This window comes from Budorcas taxicolor, chromosome 25 (genome assembly GCF_023091745.1).
Source record: "Budorcas taxicolor isolate Tak-1 chromosome 25, Takin1.1, whole genome shotgun sequence".
Taxonomy (NCBI): Eukaryota; Metazoa; Chordata; class Mammalia; order Artiodactyla; family Bovidae; genus Budorcas; species Budorcas taxicolor.
Genome location: NC_068934.1, coordinates 49,836,935 through 49,854,327, shown reverse-complemented (window position 1 = coordinate 49,854,327; position 17,393 = coordinate 49,836,935). Strand labels below are relative to the sequence as shown.

General features: G+C 64.1%; 1 protein-coding gene across 1 annotated transcript in view; it reads left to right on the top strand.

Annotated features, from left to right (window-relative positions):
- The first annotated feature begins 1,574 nt into the window (after positions 1-1,574).
- KCNQ1 (potassium voltage-gated channel subfamily Q member 1) overlaps positions 1,575-17,393 on the top strand; it is a 377,490-nt gene continuing 361,671 nt past the window's right edge. The window contains exon 1 of the mRNA XM_052662163.1: positions 1,575-1,945. Coding sequence (XP_052518123.1) covers positions 1,575-1,945 — 371 coding nt within the window. The remainder of the gene's footprint in view (positions 1,946-17,393) is intronic.

The window sequence follows — 17,393 nt, the reverse complement described above, 5'->3', positions numbered from 1 at the left end:
TTGCTCCACAGCACGTGGCATCTTCCCAGGTCAGGGACTGAGCCCGCGCCTCCGTTATTGGCAGGCAGATGCCTTACCACTGAGCCATCAGGGAAGCCCTCTCTCTTTTATTCCACTTTCTGAGCTGTATTTGCAGAATCTCAGCTCTCAGTTGCTAAGTCATGTCACCAAATCTTTTGTGACCCCATGGACTGTAGTCCACCAGGCTCCTCTGTCCATGGGATTTCCCAGGCAAGAATACCGGAGTTGCCATTCCCTTCTCCAGGGAATCCTCCCAACCCAGAGATCAAACTACATCTCCCGTGTCTCCTGCGTTGCAGGCGGATTCTTTACCACTGAGCCAGCTGGGAAGGTCATCAAATATTCTCACCTGGAAACTCACATTACTCTGCCTCACCTACCGCTTCCTGGTTTTTTCCCTCAAATCTTCACAGTAGTAAAAATCCTCCATAGAACTGCCTTTCTGATGGGAGAGTCCATGAAATAAAGCAGCCCAGGGTGCTCAGTCAAGACCTGGGAAGTGTCTCCCAGGTTGCGGGTCCCTGATGTGGTGGGCAGTTATTCCTCTGCCTGGGGCAACGTCCTAACAGAGGCCAGTTTTTTTCTGCTTGACATCCTTTCTCCTCCCTGACGCCAGTCAACGTGCAGGGACTGAAACACCAGTGCTGGGTAGGGGACTCGAGTCCTTCTGATCCACCTGGACACCTTCGCCATTCAGGGGAGACAGGGCACCACAGCAGCCCTGTCCAGAGGGCAAGGAGGGCCAGAAAGCGGTTCTCCAAGGCCTCTCCCCTGACCTGCCCAAGCAGCCCTGGGCAGTGGCACCTGCAGGAACTCTCGCGTCCTCCGGAGCACACGGCGCCCCAGCGGGCCAGATGCTGACCCACGAGGGCCCGAACGCTCCCGTTTGGCCTGCAGAGTTCACTGGCCCTGTGGGCACCGACCCGACCGCGTTCTCTCGCTGCAGCGTTCGCTGGGGCGCCCAGGGGGGCCCAGATCGTTCACGGGGCCTCGCCGCCATCCTCCCGGTGAGCCCTTCCTCCCCGCTACCCTCTGTGGAGGGACTCAGAGCCAGTGAAGAGGGTGTCCACGCCCCACTCCGTCCTCCTGCCCAAGCAGTTCGCGGTCCCGGCACCCTGCGGACCTCGAGCCTCCCTTGCTGGCTTATGTAGGAGCTCCGCGCAGGCCGCGCAGGTGGGCTTGGCGTTTGCGAGCACGTGGGCGCAGGCGGGCGGAGAAGCGAGGAGCGCGGGATGGAGCGGGCCGAGCAGGTGGGGAGGGCGGGCCGAGCAGGTGAACGCTGCAGGGGCGGGCCGAGCAGGTGGGCGCAGACGGGGCGGGGCCGACCGGGCGCGCTGGGGCGCCTGGTGCGCCCAGGTTGGTGAGGGGCGGGGCGTCCGGCCTGGGGCGGGGCTCGCCCACCCCCGGACCGGCCCCTGGCAGCCGGCCCCGCCCCCCACGCCCGGGCGGGCGGACAGCGGCCCCGGCGGGGCGGGCAGCAGCGGTCTCCCGCACGCGCCCGGGCGCCCGCCGTTGCCGCAGCTCCTGCCGCCCACCGCGGGCCCTGCCTGGCCATGGCCGCGGCCACCTCCCCTCCCAGGGCGGAGAGGAAGCGCTGGGGCGGCGGCCGCTTGCCGGGAGCCCGGCGGGGCAGCGCGGGCCTGGCCAAGAAGTGCCCCTTCTCGCTGGAGCTGGCCGAGGGCAGCCCGGCAGGCAGCGCGCTCTACGCGCCCATCGCCCCGCCTGGCGCCCCGGGCCCCGCGTCCCCCGCCGCGCCCCCCGCCGCCGCCGACCTTGGTCCGCGGCCGCCTGTGAGCCTGGACCCGCGCGTCTCCATCTACAGCGCGCGCCGCCCGCTGCTCGCCCGCACTCACATCCAGGGCCGCGTGTACAACTTCCTCGAGCGCCCCACCGGCTGGAAGTGCTTCGTCTACCACTTCGCCGTGTGAGTATCGCCGGCGGCCGGCGCGGGGAAGGGCTTTCCGCGGGGCTGGGGAGGGCGCGCGGGCAGCGAAGTCTCTATGCCACCTGCTGCTAGAGCGGCGGGTCTAAGCCGGGAGGGAAGGGCAGGGTTAATGGGAAAGATCGAGGCAGCGGGGAGCCTGTCAGGTGAAGTTCAGGGCCTTGTGGGTCTGACCCTGCGCCGGTGGGGAGCTCCCCGCTGGTGCTGCCCGGGCATGTGTGTGGGTGGCGGAGCCAGCTGGGAGCAATGCCCGTGCTCAGGGCTGGTCTGCTGGGCCCCACAGGGCTGGCCCAGGTGTTAATCCTTCCGAGAGAGCACGTATGCAGGGGAGAGAACTCTGTGGGGCTGAGAAACAAGAGAAGACAGGGTCCCGGTGCCCCCCAACAGGGGTGGTCTCCCCGGTCAGCAGAGCAGGGCTTTGGCAGACGGTGGCCGGCCTTGTGCTTTGGCTGAGGCGTCAGCATGGCTGGGGGGGGGGGGGGGTGCCCATGGCCCCACATGACCCTACATGACCCTACATGACCCTGACCCGGCTCCTAGAAATCTGGGTTGAGTCAGAGGGGCCTGGAGGGGTCAGGGCTGGGGTGAGAGGAGAGAGAGGGGCCCTGACTCTGCTGATTGGTGGTGGATCAGAGGAAGCCATGCGCCAGGCCAGAGCCGGGCCCTATTGGCGGCACCTGGTCCTACTCCCGCCTGGCCCAGCCTGGTTGGTGGCCTCTCCATGTGGTGCCGGCCTCAGAGCCTGGGCTTGGCATCTGTGGGCTGCTCTGGGGGCTGCCCAGAGGGACCTCCCCTGATCTCCCATCGGTCGAGGCGGGTGCTTGGCCCTCCCACCTTGGCTGGCCTGGGGCTGGGAGACCCCTGGCTGCAGGGTGCCCAGGGCTGTCCCTGGAACCCCAGGGAGCAGAGGGGCGGCCATGAAGCAGGGTTTCAGTGGGCGCGGCGAGGTGGGGGGCACAGCCTGCATCCCTCACCTTCTCCCCTCCGAGCTCAGGTGGTACTAGGGGTGTGGGCGGGGTGGCGCTACCGGAGCAGCAGGACCAAGCCTGGAGACAGTGTCCTCAGAGGCACAGAGGGGCCACGGTCCTCCAGCCTTTTCCCCAGCCCCCTTTCCCGCCTCCCACTGGGGCAGAGGGGGCCTCGCTGTGGCCATGGCTATCTGTGGAGAGGGTGGCCTTGCCCTTGGCTACAGCAGCAGAGGCTTGTCTTGGGGTTTGGGGGATGTGTGTGTGCACCGGCACTAGGGGCCCATGCCCTGTCTGATGCTGGCTATGTGAGCATCCCGCCAACAGCAGGTTCATGGGAGCTGCCGTGCACTGCCGTCAGCTGCTGGGCCCCAAGATCCCGAGGTGCCCACCGTGTGGGAGCCCACAGCCGGTCCCGAAGCAGACCCTGCCCAGCCACCTCTCTGGCCAGGACCCTGCGTGCCAGCTCCGGGCACAGATGGGAGGACCAGGCAGAGCACCGCTTAGGGGTCAGCAGTGCCCCCACATCCCCCGAGGGCTGCTGAGTGAGGGGCCTGCAGACACGCCACCGGTTCGTGTCCCGGGGTCACAGGCCCGGGGGCGCTCGCCTCGCCCCAGCTCCCTGGCGGCCGCGGTGCCTTGTGGAGGAAGAGGGCCCGCCGCACCCCAGAGGAAGTCACTGCTTGCACTTGTGTTTTCTTCCTGATTCCGATTGTTTAGCTCTCGGAAGTTTGCTCAGCTCGGTCTGCCTTGCCCAGCCTCCCCAGGAGCTGTAGGGCCGGGGTGGCTTCTGCGGACCGTGGTGGCCTCTGGAGACAGTGGCCCAGCGGCTTCCCTGTGTGGGGAAGAGGAGCTGGGGAGGCGAGGCCCTGCGGGTGGGCTGGTGACCTTGGGCCAGTCTTCCCGCTCGCGTCCCTGTCCATAAGAGGCGGGTGCAGCCCCCCACGCAGGGTGTGCAGCCCCCCACGCAGGGTGTGCAGCCCCCCATGCAGGGTGGGGCTGCAGGTGGACCCTGGCTGGGAAGGGGACGTGGCTTCCCTGGGGCCTGGGAAGGTGTCCTCTCATCTCTAGGAGATTGGCGAAAGCCACGGGACACTCTCTGAATTGGCCAGTCTCTTGAGGGCACCTGGCTTCAAGCTGGGTCGGCAGGGGCAGCCTGGGCTGAGTGGCCAGAGGCTGGTCACAGCCCTGAGAAGAGGGGTGGACGGTACCCGCTGCGGCTCTGGCAGGGTCCGAGACAGCAGAGAGAGAGCTCTGTCCTTGGTGAGGCCGACTGTGAAAGGGGCAGGATGGTTGTTACGACCCAGGCTGAGCTGGATTTCCGGCCCAGGAAGGATGAGCCTGGCCTTGAAGGGCTGGGGCCTGGGCGGGTGTGAGAGCTGCTGTCTGCAGCCCTGCGGGGCTGGGCATGCTGTCCCAGGCGCAGCTGGGGAAGGAGGCCAGGATATCCTGTCCCCCTCCTGGTCGGGGAACCCCTTCTCCGGCCAAGAGGAGAACAGCCCTTCCTGTGCGCGCCTGGCCTGCCCCGTTTGCCGGGGTCAGGAGGCAGGAGGCCGCCGCCAGGGCACTGCCCCTGCCCGCCTGGGTTTCCTGCCCGCTGCCCCCAGTCCTGGTCTGAGGCTCTTCACTGTGGGGCGGCGTCTACTCTAGTTCAGGGCATGGCGGGGGCCGTGGCCTCTCTGCTCATGGGCCTTGGAGGGGCTGTCTGGTTGGGGGCGATGCCTGCACTGGAGGTGGGCCCATGGATTCTGTAGCAGCCGGCCCCACCACTGGCCTGGGCCCCCGCCTCTGACCATGGAAGGCTGGGTGGACGGGGCCCGCAGGTTCCTCGTCCCTCCTGCCAGGCCAGGGGCCCCCGGAACCGCTCCTCACTGCTTTGCCCTCTCCCCTCCTCGTTCCTCCCTGACACCCCTTCCCCCAAACCCCACCTCTTGGGAGCTGCAGGGTGACACAGGCAGACCCCCTGCCTCAGTTTCCCCAAGTCCCCTCCACCCATGTCCCTGCTGGTGGGGAGAAGCTTGGACACTGGGGGGAGTCTTGGGGGATTGTGGTGGGGTGCCCGGGAGTGCATCCCGTCCCATCCCTGTCCTCCCGCCACCCTGCCCTTCCCGGGTTCCTAACCACTTCCCAGCGGTTTGGGCGGCACCTTCACAGCGGGCATTAATCATTGATGGCGCTGGCAGCTGGCCTGGCTGTTTGCTGGGCAGAGCCCGCCCACCCTTCGGAAAGTGGAGGCCGGTTGCTGAGCGTATCCCCCCTCCCCGGTCCCTGGTGCCGCTCTCACCCCAGGCTCAAGTCAGGGTCTTACAGGCCTGGAAGGGGAGCCGGTAGGGGAGGACAGAGGTGGTCGGGCTCCCTGGTCTCCCCACCGTGCCCTTAAGGACGCCCCGAGGCTTCCCTGGTGGCTCAGAGGGTAAAGAATCTGCCTGTAATGCAGGAGACATGGGTTCTCGATCCCTGGGTCGGGAAGGTTCCCTGGAGAAGGGAATGGCAACCCACTCTAGTGTTCTTGCCGGGAGGATCCCATGGACAGAGGAGCGGGCGGGCTACAGCCCATGGGGTCGCACAGAGTTGGACACGACTGAGTGACTCACACTGATGACTTCCTGCTAACTGTTGCTCGGCCCCCAACACCCTGGGAAGCTAGGGGGTGTTCCTTCTACTTCTCCCCACATCACGTCCTCCGGGACCTGGTCCCTGGTCTCCCCCTTGCTGTCTGGAGACCCCGCACTGCCACCCTAGACCCATCCAACTGTTTCTGGACCCACTGCCTTCTGCGTGTCCAGTGCCTCGTCCTGGCCTGGCATTAGTTGGGGAGCCCCCTGTGTCCCTCATACCAGGGCCCGCCAGCAGGGGAGGAGGGCTCCTAGGAGGCAGAGTGGGAGGGGAGGGACGGTCTGGGAGGCGGGGGCCCCTGAGCTGGAAGGTGCACCAGTGCATGCGAGGGTCTGGGGCCAGGGGGCGGCCTGATGCAGGACACAGGGCTGGGTGGGCACTCGGCCCCCAGCAGGGCCCAGGCTTCATACCCCGTGCTGCCCCGTGGCTGGGCCACCCCAAGTCCCCACCCCCTCTTCTGTGGCAGGCTTGGTGTGTGCTGGCACCTTCGGACAGGGCTGCTCAGGTGGGAGGGAATGCTTGCCCGTGCCTGGCGCTGAACCGTCAGCTGCCCGGGGACTCGGTGCCCATGGCCCCAGCCTGCGCCTGGGGCTGGAGGGGCAGGAGGGGCAGGAGGGGCGCGTTAGCACTTGGTGCCTGTGCCTGGGGAGCTGCCTACGGCAGGTTTTGTGGAGCCGGGGTGGGGTTTGGCCTAGAGGAGACAGACGCGGGTGCAGCCAAGGCGGGCCTGGGGCGCTGTACCCCCCGCCCGCCCGGGGCCTGGGCTCCACCTGGGGTGTCTTCTGGAGGTGCGGCAGCTCGCAGGCCTCCCCCTGCAGAAGCCAGCTCTCAGGCTGACTCTGCAGCGTGAACAGGGCTCAGCAGAGCAGCGGGCCCTGGGGACGCTGCTAGAAGCCAGAGGTGTCCGTGGTCAGGGGCCCAGGTCCTGCTTTCCCACCAGCTCTGGGTGCCGGGTGCCGAGTGGGGAGGTGCTCCTGATGGGGACCCTGGGCTGAGCACCCCCACCTCCTGGTCTGGTCCAGGGACCCGGGGAAGCTCTTCTCAAACCGCATTCTGAGTCGACTCTCAGCTTGTGTGGCATCTCTCGTGGCTCCTGGCCCCGGTGGGATGGACCACCGGGACGGTGTCACGTGCAGCCCCCGTGAGGTGGAGACGGTGTCCACGGGTGCGGTCATGCCGGGAGATGCCGCAGACGCGCACATGTGGAGGTGCCTGGGCTCTGCTGCGGGGAGAGTGAGGGCCAGCTCCGCCACCTGACCTTTCACCTTGGGCGTCGAGGCTCTGGGTCTGGATGGGGGGCCTGGCAAGGCCGGCTTCCTCCCCAGGAAGGCGCCTTGGAGCAAGGGGCAGAGCATGGAGGTGGCCTGGGGTCCCTAGGCAGGTCAGGTGGCTGCAGTCTGTCCCGAGGGCAGAGAGGGCCAGGGCTCTCCCTCCCACAGTCCCCTGGGTGTTGTGACCACCCCAGACCTCACAGAAGGTAGGGGTGCAGTTGGCGAGGGGCGGGGCCCAGCTCTGCTGCAGGTGGAATGACTGCTCTGACTCCAGGTGACCTGAGCCCCAGGGGCCATTCTTACACACGGCTTCTGATCGTGCGATGACACTTGGTCCCGCCATGGTTTGCCTTCTGCTGGCTGGTCCAGGTGACCCTGGGCCCCTTCTCTGAGCCCCGTGGGCACTGGCTGGGGTGCAGGTGCTGGGGCAGAGGTGCAGCCTGGCTCTCCCTGGGCCCTGGAGGAAGGTGGAGAGGGATGGGCCTGTGCCCTGTGCAAATCCAGGCCCACAGAGGGGAGGGGACGGGCTCGTGGTCACACAGCTGGTGTGCCCAAGGCTGCCCGACTCCAAAGCCTGCGGCTCGTCCTGCCCAGGATCTGGGCAGGCCTGGTGAGGCCCTGGGCGGGGGTCATAACGCTGACCCTGGGGTGGCGTGGGCCCGTGAGGGGTGGGTGCCCCCGTTTGTCGGGGGAAGAGAGGAGAAAAGGAAGCTACATCTGGGACACAGGCCGGGCCTCCCCAGACGTGCCAGCCTGACTGGTCCCTGGCTGTCCACTCCGGGGGCTGCCACCCTGTGGGTGGGGGCCTGGCCTTCGGAGGCCTTTGATGGGCTGTTTTAGGTCTCTGCCCTAAAGCCCTGCTGCCCAGAACCACAGGCTGTGGCTCAGCTCGGAGGCCTCCCCCTCCAGGAAGCCTCCCCATGTTGCCCCAGGCAGAGCCGTGCCGCCCCTCACGGCCACCCTGTTCCATGGTGCTCAGAGCCCCCAGTGGCTCAGCCACTCCGGAGCTGGTGGGGCGTTAGTGTGCACTGTTCTCAGTGCCCCTGGGCATTGAAGGGTCCGAATGGGTGGGCAGGGCCACTGGAAGCTGTCTCGATGCACAGCCCGCACCCAGCAAGCGTAGGTACTGGGGGCAGGGTCACGTGGTGTGCGGCCCAGAAGCCCTGCGGCCTGGCTGTGGCGGTCAGCCCGCGCCCGGCAGCCCTGAGCCCCACAGGCGGGCGGGCCTGATGACACTGGCTGTGGGTATTTTTATCCAGCGACATTCCTGAGCTGGGGAGGCGGGTAAGCTCAGAGAGTGATGGGCAGGCACCCTGGGACCCTCCTGGGGCTGCAGGAGAGTCCTGCAGACCCCCGAGTGTTTGTGGAGGGGGGTCTTTCCAGGGCCCTTTCTCCTGGAATGCCTCCATCCTCACAGCAGCCCTTGCTGGGCGGGAGTGGATCCTCGCTTCCCCGGGCAGAAGCCTGCAAAGGGAGTGTGTCCTGAGGAGGGGCCGAAGCCCCCGTGGGTGCGCGGTCCGCGCCCGAGGAGGGACGCCTGGCCCAGGGAGGCCGCGTGTCGGTGTCTGTGGTGGGCTCCAGGCACAGGGAGGCCCAGCTGTGGCCCCAGGCACTCCGTGGGATGTTGGCTCCTCCTGTCAGAGGAGGACGCTCCCAGCAGCCCCCTGACACGCACACACTGTGCCCACCTCACAGGGGCTGCGGCGGCCGCCCCTGGGCCCGCCCTGACCACTCTGGGCCTCAGGCCTGGTCTCTGCTCACCTTCTCTGTTCAGTGACTTGTGATAGGGAACCTGAGGCCAGGCTGCTTGGCTCAGCCACCCCAGAAAGCTTCTCTACTTCTGCCTGGATCTCTTCCGACACTGAGGTTCCCCGCGTCACGCCTGGTGTGCGCGTGGGTACCCACCCCTGCTGGCCCATATCCTCACTCTGCAGAGGCCCCCCTGGCCGTGTCGAGGAAGTGCCTGATGGCTGCCCTCTTCTGACCTCCCATAGCACCGGTCCCACGCCTGTCTCTTGTCCGAGGCATGCTCCTGGCCTCCCCTGCCCGTCGGGTGTCCACCAGAGACCCGGGGCTGTGGGCTTCCCCTCTGTGCCTCTCAGGGGTGGGCTTCCTTCTCTTCAGCTTCTGAAAAGCACGCCCTGGGACAGTCCCTCCATGTCCTCCTGCCAAATTTGCTGCTGAGCACTGTGCAAAGGTCTAGCGGAAGTCAGAAAGAGGAACCAGAGTCCCCACCCTGCCCCTGAGTCCCTCCAGCCTTGGAACACTTCTCCGTATGGAGATGCCCAGCCATGCCAGGGCCCCCACTTCACCACATGCCGCCCCCCGGTCTGGGCCAGGGGCCCCTCCTCAACTGCCAGGCTGACCCTGCTGAGAAGGGCCCGCAGGAGGAGCCCTGACCCAGAGGGACAGGCCCCTGACCCAGAGGTGTCCCACCCCTCACGGAGATAAGCTGAGGGTTCCCAGGGCACCCAGGGGAGCGCCACATGGTGCCTGAGCAGCCCTGTGGCCACGTGCTTGGGATGTATCATCTCAATGGGCCACATGGCCTGGATTTCTGCTCCAAGACATCCCCAGCTGGTCTCTCTCAGAAGTCACGTCCACGTTCTTGGCTGGGAGGCTCACAATGTTATAAAACAAAGCTCAGGTAGTAAAAGCAGTGTGGTACTGGCAGGCAGACAAGCAATAAAACAGAGTAAAGAAAACCCACGTGTGGACCCAACCGCGCATGGAAATTTAGCCAGAGCTGTAGGCAGCATCTTCAGCCAACGCGGTTTTTAGTAGTTGACGCACCGGGAGGAGCAGGTGAGGGTGGACCGACTTCTCTTGCTGCACCCTGGGGTGGCTCCCAAGTGGTCGGAGGACCACTCGAGCACCAGGAGGAGACTCAGGGACCCTCCGCAGCCCGAGGGTGAGGGTGGGAAGGCTTCTCTGTGGCTCAAAGCCGGTGCATTAGGGAAGCGTTACTGTACTTTCATGCATTGGAAAAGGAAATGGCAACCCACTCCATTGTTCTTGCCTGGAGAATCCCAGGGATGGGGGAGCCTGGTGGGCTGCCGTCTCTGGGGTCGCACAGAGTCGGACGTGACTGAAGTGACTCAGCAGCAGCAGCAGCAGCAGCAGTGTGGGAGGGAGGTGGCGTTCACGCGCACCACCAGCTCGTGAGACGTAAAGAGACGGCTGGAAGACCAAGGGAGGGTTGAGATACATCCACAGGGTTAATGTCTCTAAGACAGAGAGCCTTTCTAAAACAGAGAAGGAAAAGCCCAGTGGCCCCAAGGAAGATGAGCGAGAGATGTGAGTGGAGAGAGTTCATGGGCAAAGCAGCTGGCCGGGCAGCTCCTTAGATGTGCAAGAAGGTCAGAGACACAGAGGTGGGGCTTTGCGGCAGGAGGATTCTTTTCCAACGAGCCACGAGAGAAGCCCCAGGCTGACTGTTAAAGCATTCTTTCTAACAGCAGAAGATGGGGAGCTCGAATGCCCAGCCGTAGGAGGCCGCTTGGATTCACGGCCTGCAGAGTATTGTGCAGGCGAGACGAAGGGACAGTGCAGTCTCCACATGCTTTAACGGAGTGACGACCAGGAAGTGTTTCTTTAATTTTGATTTTTTTTTAATGGAAATTTTTATGTGTTGGCCATGCGGTGTGCCGTGCCGGATCTTAGTTCCCTGACCAGGGATTGAACCCACGTCCCTGGCGTTGGCAGGTAGATTCTTAACCACCGGACCACCAGGGTAGTCTAGTCAGGAAATATTTTTACGTGAAAAAAAAACCCACACAGATGGTGGATAAAAATATAACAAGCTGCGGCTCCACTAATAAAAGGGGACACTGATAAATACTTTATATCGAGCTTCCCTTGTGGCTCAGCCGGTAAACAATCTGCCTGCAACTTCATATTAAGGAGCAAAAGTAGTGGAAGGATTAATGCCTCTGGGCAGGGTGTGCATAACAGAACCTAAATGTTTCTAAGGATAATTTGATGGTTGTATGGGCTTGACTTTGGAACCTTGTAAATAGTTCCCATAATTTTAAATATAAAAGCAACCCCCGATCTCCCAAATCCCTAAATAAATCTTAACTAGAAAAAGAAGTCCCTCAAAACATAAGTGACCCTAAGCTTCACTGACGGGGTGGAATGATCCCCAGAAGGGGTCTTATTTCAGACGACCTGCTGCCAGTGGGTTGTCTGCTCAGGACGAGCAGGGCTGAGTGTGTGCACACGTGCTCTTGTGATGGTGTCAGGGCTGTGACGGTATTTGTTTTGTTATTCTTAGTGCCTTGTGTGGGAATCGTGGGGTGAGGCTGCCGAGGAATGCTGGTGTCCCTGAGTGCTGGGACACTGAGCGCAGAAAAGAGCTGGCAGGTGCTGTGTTCAGCCGCTCACTCATGTCTGACTCTGCGACCCCATGGACCGCAGCACGCCAGGCTCCTTGTCCTCCGCTATCTCCTGGAGTCTGCTCAGACTCGTGTCCATTGAGTCGATGATGCCATCCAACCATCTCATCCTCCGTCTCCGCCTTCTCCTCCTGCCCTCAATCTTTCCCAGCCTCAGGGTCTTTGCCAGCGAGTCGGCTCTTTTCATCAGGTGGCCAAATCCTAAAAGATGATGCTGTGAAAGTGCTGCACTCAATATGCCCACAAACTTGGAAAACTCAGCAATGACCACAGGACTGGAAAATGTCAGTTTTCATTCCAGTTCCAGAGCAGGGCAATGCCAAAGAATGCTCACACTACTGTACCATTGTGCTTATTTCACATGCTAGCAAGGTAATGCTCAAAATTCTTCAAGCCAGGCTTCGACAGTGCATGAAATGAGGACTTCCAGAAGGGACACGTGTATCCTTATGGCTGACTCATGCTGTTATATGGCAGGAAACAAAGTAACATTGTAAGCAATTATCCTCCAATTAAAACCAGCAACAGCAAAACGCTTCTTCGTTTACATGAAAGGGCTAGACAGAAAGATGGACCCGTAGCTCTGAGCATCCCTGGCCCCTGGTTTGTGGTTCCAGGTTCCCTTTCCCTGGAGGGATACCAGGGGTCCCAGGGAAACGTCCACATGCAGGGTTGGGGCAGGGGACACATGAGGTGAGCCCGGAACATCGCGCCACGAGGGAAATCAGGCGTCCCGTCAGGGCCCCGGGGGGCCCCGTCTCGGGATTTGGAGTCAACTCAAGGACGTGCCTGTTGGCTACATTGCAACAAATCCAGAGTAACACCCCCCTCAATGGATTTGGCCTCACGAGGAGCTTCAGCCCCAGGCTGCACCTCGGCGTTGTCGCGATGCGTGCCTTTGGGCCACAGCATCACTGGCCCACAGCCCGGCCAGCCTGTTGTCTCATCCACACAGTCCGAGTGGTTCCTTCCCCCCCCCAGGTCAGGCACTCAGGGGGCACAGCAGGTGTGGAGCAGTGGGCCTGGTCAAACGCAGCGCCCTGACTCATCGAGGCCCCTCGGCCATAATACAGGGGTCAAGGGAGACAGGAGGTCCTGCCTCTGTGGCTGGGGAGGTCCATCTCGGAGGTGCCCTTGCTCCCAGGCACGAGGCTCCTGGTTTCTTTTGGGGGCCTTGTCATCCGTGCACAGGGAGCCGTCACAGCAGTCTTGTCCGCTGAGGGGCTGAGGCCCTGCACCCCTTCCTGGGGACGGGGTCCTGCTATGGGAGGGAGCCCCGTGCACCCGTGGTGCTTCCTGAGTCTCAGGAGTTTGAGGCCTGTAGTTGCTGTGGAATAAGGGGAGGGTCTGGGACCCCTGGGCCAGTACAGGGCACAGCTTGGAGTAAGTGTCCCCGAGGGAAGGGCAAGTGGATGGGTGGACAGACAGATGTAGTTGGATGGACAGGTGGAATGATGGATGGACGAATGGATGGATGGATGTGGGGGTGGATGGTGGACAGACGAATGTAGGGATGGATGGTAGATGGACAGGCAGAATGATGGATGGACAGATGGATGGATGGGATGTAGCACTGGATGGGTGGACAGATGGAAGTAGAGTTGGATGTTGGATGGACAGATGGAACGATGGATGGATGAATGGATGGATGGATGTGGGTGTGGATGGTGGACAGACAGATGTAGAGTGGGATGTTGGATGGACGTGGGGGTCGATGGGTGGACAGGTGGCTGGATGACTCCACAAGGTCCCAGCACGCACCGGGTGTACTGGTCACCTGCTGTCCTGAGCGGATCTACAGGCAGTGTGACTTTGGCCAGCCTCGTCCCCAGGGTGGTTGGGGTGGATCAGCTGTCCTGGGACAACCTAGCTGAAGCCCACGACCTAGAAAAGTTGCAGAAAGTCCTTGGTTGGGGGAGACCAGTCCCGCCGTCCTGCCGGGGTCCCCAGGCCTGTCTTCGGGAGGGCTGTCCTGTGGGTGGCACTTTGGGACGCCACGGGAGCCCTGTGTGGCCTAGACCCTGGGCCGTGGGCGCGTGGGTGGATCTGCATGGTCCCCGGGCTGCCCACCGCGGTGGGTGAGGCTGGGAGCCTGCTGCCCGGCGGGGCCAGTGCCCGCGCACGTCTGTGGCATTGGGTCTGGACTCGCCCCCTCCCTCTGACCGTCTCTTCCGGCTGCCCCGCAGGCTCCAGCGAGGGGCTCCATTTCTGGAGCATGCTGCCTCAGGTGCCATGGAGCCTCGTGCAGTGGCAGTCCTCTCAGCGCCCCCCGCATCCCCTGGAGACCCCACGGTGCCGGGCCTGGCTATTCTGTGGGTGCTTCCCACCCACCTCTCATATGCCCTGGGGTGCGGAAGGGAAGGGTGACCCCACAAAGAATCAAACCGCTCAGGGAGGCCTGGCAGGGCGAGGGGCCTGGGGGGATGGGAAGGCAGAGCTCCAGCTTCAGTCGAGCCAGCCCAGCAGCTGTGTGGGGGCCTAGGTGAGGGTCCCGGCGTGTTTGAGACACTTGGGCTGCTGAGTGGGGGGGTGAGGGGAGTGAGGTGGATCCCAGGAGGCCCCAGCTTGCCTGATCGTGGTGGGAGCCCCACCCCATGGCTCTGCTCCTGGCCTGTCCCTGACCGGTGTCAGGTGAGCCCCTGTGTCCCTGGAGAGGCCTGCCCTCCACCCCCCTGTCCCCAGGCTGAGGATGGAACAGGAAGTGGGTGAGAAGCCCCCGGGGGTGGAGGCTGCTCTTTGCCCACCCCCGCCTGGCCCCCTGGATCGAGGCCCAAGGTCCCGCAGGCAGCTCGGCGGGGGTGCGGGCACCTCACTCCCGGGCACTTCCCAGGCAGCGCTGGAATGTTCTGGCTGCCCTTGCCATGAGGGGGACGGGCGGGGCTGGGGGTTCTGCGGGCCTCGCTGGCCTCATCCCCAGGACAGGCCCCCCCCCGGCACTCTTATCAAGGTCTCTGGCAGGCCGCCCGTCACTGCCAAGTCATGCTGCCCCGGGTGTCCGCGGGCCTCCTTGGTGGGGGTGGAGTGGCAGGCAGTCACCTGGGGAGGGCCCCCCTTCCCCCCCGCCCCGGGGTGACTCGGTGCTCGCTCAGGGAGCTCGGAGACCACGGGCCCGAGGTCTGACCCACGTTTGGAGGACTTGAGGCTCTAAGCAGTGGCCTCCGGGCCACCTGAGACCCAGGATGCTTCTTAAGAGGGGGTCAGCCTGGAAGCGGCTGGCCAGGCCCCTGGCTGTACCGGCCACTCCAGGGTCCATGCCCCTGGGGCCAGCTCCTCAGGAAGTGCTCAGCAAACCCATCACGGGGAAGGTGGAACCGGCATCCGGGGGCTCCTTGTTGGGCACGGGGCTTGGTTTGCTCACAGGGGACCCAGATGAAGGGCTGCGTCTGCAGTGAGGCAGAATGTGGTCAGCAGGGGCGCCGGGGGGCGCGTGCAGCCTGGACTGGCTGTGACCGCGGCAGGCAGCAAGTGCCCACTGGCAGCAGACAGTCGGTCCTGGGGTCACAGGGCCCAAAACGCACAGTCGAGTGGATGGGGTGGCCCAGAAGTGGACACTGAGGGGCTCCTGGTGGTCACCCCTGGGTGTGAGCTCTGGGTTGCAATTTTTAAACTGCTTCTCTGAATTTTCCACTTTGAAAATATTGGTTGTTTCAAAAATCATTGTAAAGGGTCATCTTTATGAACATCAGCAGCCCACAGGCCCTCACAAGGTCCTGGGGCCCCTCACCCTGCCAGTGGCCGGGAATCCCGAGGGGGTTGAGCGTGGTGTGCGGTCAGGAGGGCAGTGAGGCATCTGTGCCCACCGGCGTCCAGAGGCTGCCTCCGGGTTGGGCTGGGACAGGCCTGGGCCCCCAGCCCTGTTCTTGGGGAGACTTGGGGGCAGGGACTGCAGGGTGTGGGCAGGGCTGCCGTGCAGGGGACCCCAGCCTCTCTCAGGGTCATGACTGCACTGCCTGCTTGGGTCCCTCTCGGCCCAGGTCTGGGGCGGTCCTGCCCAGAGACAAAAGGAGCTGGCTGATGGCTGGGGGCGAGCCCCCCAGAGGCCTCAGCCCTGGGGCAGGAAGGGCACCCCAGGGCCCGGACAGCAGGCTTCCAGGGCCTGTGGGGTCTGTGAGCAGCTAGCGCTATGAAGGACAAGTCTGGCTACAAGTGTCTGTAGTAACAGCTAACGCTTCTCCGAGTGGCTTCGCTCTTTCAGGCCCGTGTATAGTCTTTCTCCAGGCTGCTCATTGATTCTTTGTTTTTCTTCTTTATCAGAGAAGCCTGATTTCTGTTTTAGCTGCAATGACACTGACCCCAGTGCCCAGCTGGGGGCCGGGCTGCCCATCCAGGAGGGAGGCTGGGCCCTCCCTGCAGCTGCGGCCCTTAGGGTGGTTCCCTGGGCCGGCGGCCGGCTGCCCTCTGCCCGGCCAGGTGGCCGGAGACCTCTGACTCCTCTGCGGCCAGGCTTGTCTTAGGGTCCAAGCTGGAGGGGCTCATGCCCAGCAGGGTGGGAGGCAGCCGATGGCCCCGCAGCCTGTCAAGTGGGTGGAGGCCTCGAGGGGACAGGCACGTGCCCAGGTCCCATCAGGGTGGTGGCAGGGCTGCGTCGACCACCTCCCGGGAAGGTCCCTTGCTCCCTGAGTTGCTGCTGGCCTCTTGCTCTGGGCCAGCTCAGCCCGGGGCTTGTGCCCTGTTGGTGGGGGACAGCAGCCTGGGGGCCTGCTGGGTGTCGCAGGGGCCATGAGGGGCCGCTTTGCCTGCTGGTGACTGGAGCAGGTGCCCTGCCTCCTGGGTGTTCCCGAGGTGTTCGGGCCTGAGTTGAGGATGCAGGTCCTGGGCCCGGCCCGCCAAGGGTGGGCTGGCTTGGTGCTCTGCCTCCCACCACCACGTTGCATTGGGGGACCCCGGACAGGAGCATCTGGGGCGGGGCTTTGAAGCCTGACGCTTGCTTCCACGGATGGACGTATGTGGTCGGCCCCGAGCCTGGGCAGCTCCCAAGGACGGCCTGGCCCATCTGCTCGCCTACCCAGAGTGCCCCCGGGAGCAGGAAGGTCATCCTCGGCTTGGCAGGCCTGGTGGGAGCTGAGCCTCCCTGGTGGTTCTGGATCTGGGTGGTTCCTGGTGGCACCTGCCCAGCTGGTAACATGACCCGCCCTTCCTCGGGGAGCTGGGTGACCGCCTTGGCATGGCCTCCCGGGGTGGGGGCTGGGTGCAAGGGCACTGCACCCCCTGGTCCTGGGCCGAAGCCTTGACCAGGGGACTTGGGTGAAGCCTCTGCTCAGGACGTGTTGCTGATGAGGCTGGACAGTGACTGCCCTGTAGCTGGGGGAACGGATCGGAGAAGGGGCCGCCTTGGCTGAGCTCTGGCCTGGACAGATGGGTGTTAGTGGGGCAGACCCTGGGCTTCCTCTCCAGAGGGTGGGCCTGGCCCCTCTGTGTCTGCACCATTCCCGATGCATCTCCCACTTTGCAGGAACAGGGTGGGGCCTTGCAGAGTGAGGGTCAGGAGGCGCTGTCCTCAGAGGGGTGACGGACTGGCAGTGTTCCTGTCCCCTGGGCGTGTCCCGGAGTGGGAATCAGGGTGGCGTCACAGACATCTGCCCCACTTTGGGGCTTGGCCTCTGGTGTCAGCCTTGCCCCAGGGAACATGATCCTGGAGGCCAGAAGGCCCTGTGCAGAGCTCTCTGCTGGCTGGCCCTGCCCGTGGTAGTCAGGCTGCAGGAATGCTGGCCGGTGTCGTGAGGGCAGGCACTGCCAGGCGGGCATGAAGAGAGTGCGCTCCCATCTGCAGGGTGGTGTGGGGCGGGCAGGCTCTGTGCCCTGGCCCTGGACGTGTCTGGCATGATGGCGGCTTCATGCGAGGCCTCAGCTGTCTTATCTGCACCGAGGATCGTGAGAGCTTTTGGTTTATAGTGTCGGCCCCCTGCCTGCCCCAGTGCTCCTGGCATTTTAATCTGGATCATTCCTGGGGCGGTGAGGGGGGCGGCGTCCTGTACTCTCTGGGGCAGCAGCACCGCTGGCCTCGGGACCCACCAGACACCGGTAGCGTCCGCCCCCAAGTGGTGCCGGTGAAGGCATTGCCCGGTGTCGTGGAGGGCAGGCTGCGGCTTAGAGCCCCTGCTCACGAAGGGTTGAGGAGGTCAGCACCCGGCGGGCCTGGAGGGCAGCGGGCAGGTGAATGCTGTGGGTAGCCCTGCCAGGT